At 34.1% G+C, this 6,184-nt stretch overlaps 1 protein-coding gene across 2 annotated transcripts in view; it reads right to left on the bottom strand.

The window, feature by feature from the left end:
* Window positions 1-3,499: 3,499 nt before the first annotated feature.
* LOC131144111 (phospholipid-transporting ATPase 3) overlaps window positions 3,500-6,184 on the bottom strand; it is a 124,547-nt gene continuing 121,862 nt past the window's right edge. The window contains exons 24-27 of one of the 2 annotated variants that reach the window (XM_058092504.1): window positions 5,992-6,159; window positions 5,440-5,793; window positions 5,193-5,299; window positions 3,500-4,131 (exon numbers count right to left, since the gene is read on the bottom strand). In XM_058092504.1, the coding sequence (XP_057948487.1) occupies window positions 3,825-4,131; window positions 5,193-5,299; window positions 5,440-5,793; window positions 5,992-6,159 (936 nt within the window). In that variant the 3' untranslated portion in view covers window positions 3,500-3,824. Of the gene's footprint in view, window positions 4,132-4,545; window positions 4,944-5,192; window positions 5,300-5,439; window positions 5,794-5,991; window positions 6,160-6,184 lie in introns of those variants that run through there. The other variant, XM_058092506.1, reaches the window with a different exon arrangement.

Genomic DNA, 6,184 nt, shown 5'->3' with positions numbered 1-6,184 from the left:
GAGTTGAATTGTGGTGGCAGAGCATCAATTTAGCCATTAAAGGAGGCTAAAATGAAGTTAAGAAGGTTTTAGGGTTTTAGTATTTCTCTAGTGAATCGTTGGAGAAGATGACCAGAATAGTGTTTCAATCGCCTCCTCACACATCCCGTTTTTAAAACAGTCCATAGGACTAGTTGACCAGTCCACTCATATTTTAATTTTATTTATTATTTATTTAATTTTTAAAAATCTATTTTAAGTTTAAAAAATAAATAAAGAATGTTTTTAATTTTCAAAAAATGTTGAAAAACAGAAGTCAACCAAAAAAAATATTTTTATTATTAATTAATTTACTTAATTTATCTTATTTATTATTTATTTATTTCCTTTAATATGGATTTCCTTATTTCATTAAAATTAGAGGCTTCCACAAAATTTGCTACATTAAATATTTAGGGGATCTGGTATGAGGATTTAGTTTTTTTTTAGGGTAATTTTTGTCCTTTGAAGATATATTAGTTGCATTTTCTTGTATTTTGCTTTATTTTTAGCCTTTATATATTATTAAAAAAATTGTAAAAATATCTGAAAAAATGCCAAAATTTTCTAATTTGTTTTTCAAGTTTTCAAAGTGTTTGGACCTTATTTGTACCTTGATTTGAGCACGGGGTTCCAAAACGCAAAAAAATGTGAACCTTAGTGACATCTAGTGTTTTGCTTTGCACACAACTCTCCATGTTTGTATGTTAAAATTGGATTTGAAAGACATTGACTCATATAGAAGTTTACTCTTATTTGATTTGTTTAGATATGCTCAAGTTAATTCATTGTTTATATTGCCTTAATGATATATGATGTCATTTGCATATGAGGTGATTGAAACCTTTGATGAAATAATGCTTGGATCTTTGCCCATCACATGATTCTTAAGGTGAGAAAAGTCTTACAACTCTAATAGTGTACACGGTGATTATAAAGTGGGACAATATTTAAAGGTGGGTTAAATAAGTCCACTAAAACAATCTCTTTAACCATGAGGCCTTGCTGTTCTACACAACACATTAATGTACATGTATATAAATTCAAGAGATGTTATTGTACCCTAGTATGCTTTAAGATCAACCATAATGAAACAGGTTTCATAATTCATTTAGGGACTTCAAATGGGATCATCTTAATCAAAATCATATATATTAATTAATGAATCCAAGGATGGAATCTCCAAGGTGACATGTTATTATTTTTCATATGATTTTTTTAGGTGAGCGAAGCCTTACAACTTTGACTGGGTACCTTATAGTTGAAAGGTGGAATAATACTTAACAAGTAATCTAATTGACTAAAGATTTGAAGATCATTTTTTGTTTAATGTTTGAATATCCAATTTTATCATGGTGTCACTCAAAAGAATGGAGGTTTAGAGGGTTCTAGTACCTTCCCTTAACATAACTTGAACATAACTCTAAAATGGAGATCATAGGCTATTAGTTCCTTGGATCCTAAGATTGGCTAGAGGCCAATTAATCAATATTTATTAAGTGAACTTAATCATATCTAGATAAATTTTTTTTTTTAAAAGGCTACTGGCAACTCCGTGAATCAATAAAGTGTAAGATAAATAAACACATTTTTTGATAGCCATCTCCAAAGAGGCATCAGATCTTGGTCCACACATGTTGACGGCCATCATGTAAATACTAGTACAGGTTTATTACTTTGAGTGTGTTTATGCCCTAGTGTAAAATGAGAGAATAACTCCTCCACAGTTTGATGTTTCTTAATGACGGAGCTAAAATAGTATATAAAACTCTTCAAGAGAGGATGAGCATTCATCAATCTTGTAAAATTCACTAACTTTTTATGAACATATTTAGTTTACTTGCCTCCCTCACTAGACACGTGTTGCTTATAGAATTGTTTGCTTAATGAATTACGTTGCTTCAATATTTACCATTTGCTTGTCATTTGCTTTTATGAATTGATTTGTGCTTCTACTTGCATTTCATTTAATTGTTATTGATGTGTTCTAATGGTGAATTACAGCAATCAATGGCTAACTAGTTAAATAAAAGTGTTTTAACAAATGTTGCACGACATAATACCGTGCACACATCCATAATAAATTATTAACCATTAGCTTTGGCCTTTAAAAAAAAATGAGAAGTTCTTATCATATTGCTTTTTTAACGAAAAAAAAATTAGTATATATTTATTAACTATTTATATCTGTTTTTATGCTCAAGTACCTAGCAGGGTTAATTATTTATATCTATTTTTAAACCAAGTACCTTGCAGGGTGCTAGAGTTTCGAACAAAAAAAGTGAAGTGCAAATCCTAAATTCTTAGGGGTAAAGGAAATTTAACATTCAAACCAAACTTCATATCAGTGGAAGCTAGGATTTCCATTATCAAATTACCATCCATCCATCATTCCTACGAGCTGAAACGACCACGCATCAACAAGCTCCTAAAGACAATCAATGGAAGTTTGAGATCTTGATCATCACTACAAGCTTCACGGGCGTGATGATGATTGATCTTCTTGTCAAAACTTCTTATGACTTGAAATTTGAAGTCGCCAGGCCACCACTACAATTGTCTAGAAATTCCAAATCATGGAATGTGCTGAAGATTGTGGCAAGGGTGGTGGGCTCAGCTCTCCACTGTCAAAATCGCTGCCCAGCTGCCCATTAGGAGCCAAATGCTACTGGGCGGGTTAACCGAAGCATTGCCCCCTGAAACTTGAGTTTTGGTTCGCTAAAAGATGTGAACCGAACTCAAACAGTTAATCAAAATTTAATTAACTAATTTATAAACAAATATTCGTTGGTTAACTAACCGAATCATTAAGTATAATTTTGAATTGTGAAGTTAATACAAATAATATTTTTTATTACATTTAAAATATTCAAAATAAAAATTTAGACATGAATATTAGGTGAGTACCATTTTTTTAAATTTAAATTATAAAATATCATATATATATATATATATATATATATATATACACACACATTTTTTATTATAGTATATTGATTCTGTTTGGCTAATTATGATTTTTAAATGGATCCAACCAAAACTGAACTAATAATCAAAAAATAAAAATTTCTGAACCAAAACCAAACGAAAAAAAAAAGATTTAATTGATTTTCCAGTTTCAATTTCATTCAGTTCTGTAGTTTGATTAGGTTTTATGATTTTTCTTGCCTCCTTGCTGTGATGCTAAACCATTTGCTCCGGCTGCTGGCCATTGACCCATTCTCATCTGCTCCCCTCTCCCCTCCCACCGCCATCTGAAAGTTCTCCGTCCACCCTCAAACCTCTGCTAGTTTTTTTTTTACCTAGAACCAACATTATCTAGGACGGTAATAATACCATCTCTTAAATGGTAATGAAATTTCCCTGGTTAAAAATGGTAATGAAATTTCCACAAAATATGGTCAAGTAATAAATTGGCAACATGAGATGATTGGAATCTTAAATTTTATTTATGAACAAAACATGGGTGTACATGATTGCCTTGAGAAAGAGAGAGATTTTTTTACAAGCTTTAATTGCAGTATTTACAACTAGAATTTTGTTGACTATCATGGAGTCGCAAACTGAATAACTTAATACAATCAAAGAATGCTCATGTCAACTCGTATAGATCCTGTGGTACTCCCGCAACAAGCCTGATGGCACTATAATATCTAAATAAAAGTTCAAAGGAACAAAATGGGAGGGAAGCATATGTGAAGAATTAAGATTGGACTGGGATATGGCACATCTAATTTTACAAATTCTTCTAATAAGGTCCACTGTCAAAAAGGAAAATTTTGTACAGGAAAAGAAAATCTGTAAAATCAGCTATTTTTTGGTATCTTTATCCGTGCCCTCATACTAGCTCTCCTGGCCACATCCCATGCCTTCTGTGGGGCAAACACCCCCATCTGAGAAGCAAAAAATGACTCATACCCAGGTGAGTCAAACGCAAAACCAGTGTGTTTTGATGTCTCTCGTGGGAGCTGAGAGAGGGCATAGCTCCTCGCCTCCTGCGGTGTAAGCTGGTTCCTCATCTCCAGCAAGTGGCTCCTACTGCTATCATCTACTTCGTGCCTATGAATTTCCTGAACAATCTGGTAATCATAGGGGAAGAACCACCTCTGAACCCTGAATGCAGATATGATACGTTGAACCAAATTATACTCAAATGCATTGCAGTAAATTTAAGGTAGAAGGAAATAAATGCTCAAACACAATACGCTATTAAACCATTTCTTGATAATAATAATAACAACAACAACAACAACAACAACAACAATAATAATAATAATAATAATAATAAGGGGTTTATAGAGGCAGGAGCACGATGAAGTAATCACTGCAACACACGAGAGAGAATGCAAATGACAAGCATGTCGGTTCTCAGCAGGCTAAAGTGGACACAGCATACAGGCCAGATGCCACACAGCACAGCTAAAGCTATGTTTGGTGGAAGATTGGATGATTCCACCATGTATGTACAAACATACCAAGCCTATATCACACTTATACCCCTGCTGGGTGACTATGAAGTCGATATACATGAATGACATTTACATTGAGTGCAGCAACATTGTCGCACAGCCATAAGTTATTCGTAGGCTTAAAAATTAGAGCATTCAATTTCCTAGTCCACTGTTGAAACCATACCCACAACAAAAGAATCACAATGCATGTACCCAAATACATAGTCCTCTCAACAAAAATGGAAGATCAATTAAGCCAAGTTTCTTTTAGCTCAAACAATCCAGCCAAGCTAATAACAATAACATATAGTAATGAGGAGCATATGCTTCATGCTATGACAAGCTTGCCTCTCAGGCATCATCCGGTGACACATGACGTAAGTCTAAGGCATGAATGATAGTCCAGCATTTCATCATCCCTCAAATAGAAAGTACCCTACCTTTGCATTTGCTGCTAACCCAGGCTTCGTCTGCCTGGATCATTTATGTATAATAATGTTAGCAGCTGACATACCACAGATCTCAGCACCCAAAAAAAGTTCAACATCAATGGATCTAGTTCTCATATTTTCAGATATTTAAAAATTCATGGAATAATCAAGGGTTGTGCAACAAATATAATGCCATGTGTTTATTAACAATGACATGCAAGTCATGCACCAACAATCTACTACCTTTGCGTAAAAAAACAAAGGGAACCAAGATGATCATTCATAAACTCACCCTTGGTAAACAAAGTCGCCGAGAAGGGCAGCAATGGGAACAAGCAGCAGCGTGAGATAGAAATAGGATGTACTCATTAAGACATATATGACGAAAAAAACATTACCCTGCAGTGGGTATAATCAATGAGCAAATTAGTACATAAAATAGATCAACGAGGAGAATGGGCACAGAGGGGATTTCTCCCTTTTTTTTGTGGGGTGAGCCAGGGGTGGGGGAGAAAGAAGAATAGTTTAATAAAACTCACATGTGGCAACATAACAGCAGAATATATAAAGATGAATATAAACCAAGCTAGAATGCTTCCTCCAACACTTATATTATGCCATTTAGTAATCGAATTAGAAGCCATAAGAAGACGCAAGTTGACAGTTACAACTACGCAAGTGAAAGCCATAGTGCTGATATCCCAGAGGCCAAATGTCTTCCCAGATGAATTTTGAGCCACAGTACTCGAAGATGTCACAAAGTAATAAAAGACTAGTGATTGGTAAAATGCAAAGATTGCCCATATCAAAACAATTCTCCATTTAAAGAAGGAATTTCGTATTCCCTCCATGTATAGCTCAGGGTACTTCTTGGAAAGGGATGCGCTGACATCCTGCCAAAGAGCATGAGTCAACAATTTCAGTGTATTCCTTCCAGATAGTGAAAATTCATGAAACAAGCAACAGATATTTACCGTGTAATTAGCTTTACAACTACGAATTTTAATAAGAAAAAGCATTAATCAATTCGTATTTGCTTATACAGTTGCAATAGGCATTATATTTTAAGATTGGTTGGAATGATGCAATACCTTGTCATAAAGTCCAACTATTATCACAGGCAGAGCCGTGAATATAACATTATACAAAGACTGGTACCAATCATCGTAAAACCTTTGACCAGAGAATCCAGTTTGAAAGGTGAACCAAAATTGAGTCAACGTGAATGTAAGATTCTTGTAAAAGAAATATGTAACAACCTGCAACATGCAACATGAAACCACC

The sequence above is a fragment of the Malania oleifera genome, chromosome 12, assembly GCF_029873635.1.
Source record: "Malania oleifera isolate guangnan ecotype guangnan chromosome 12, ASM2987363v1, whole genome shotgun sequence".
Lineage (NCBI taxonomy): Eukaryota > Viridiplantae > Streptophyta > Magnoliopsida > Santalales > Ximeniaceae > Malania > Malania oleifera.
Note: the sequence above shows the minus strand (reverse complement) of the source record. Positions and strands in the feature narration are given on the sequence as shown.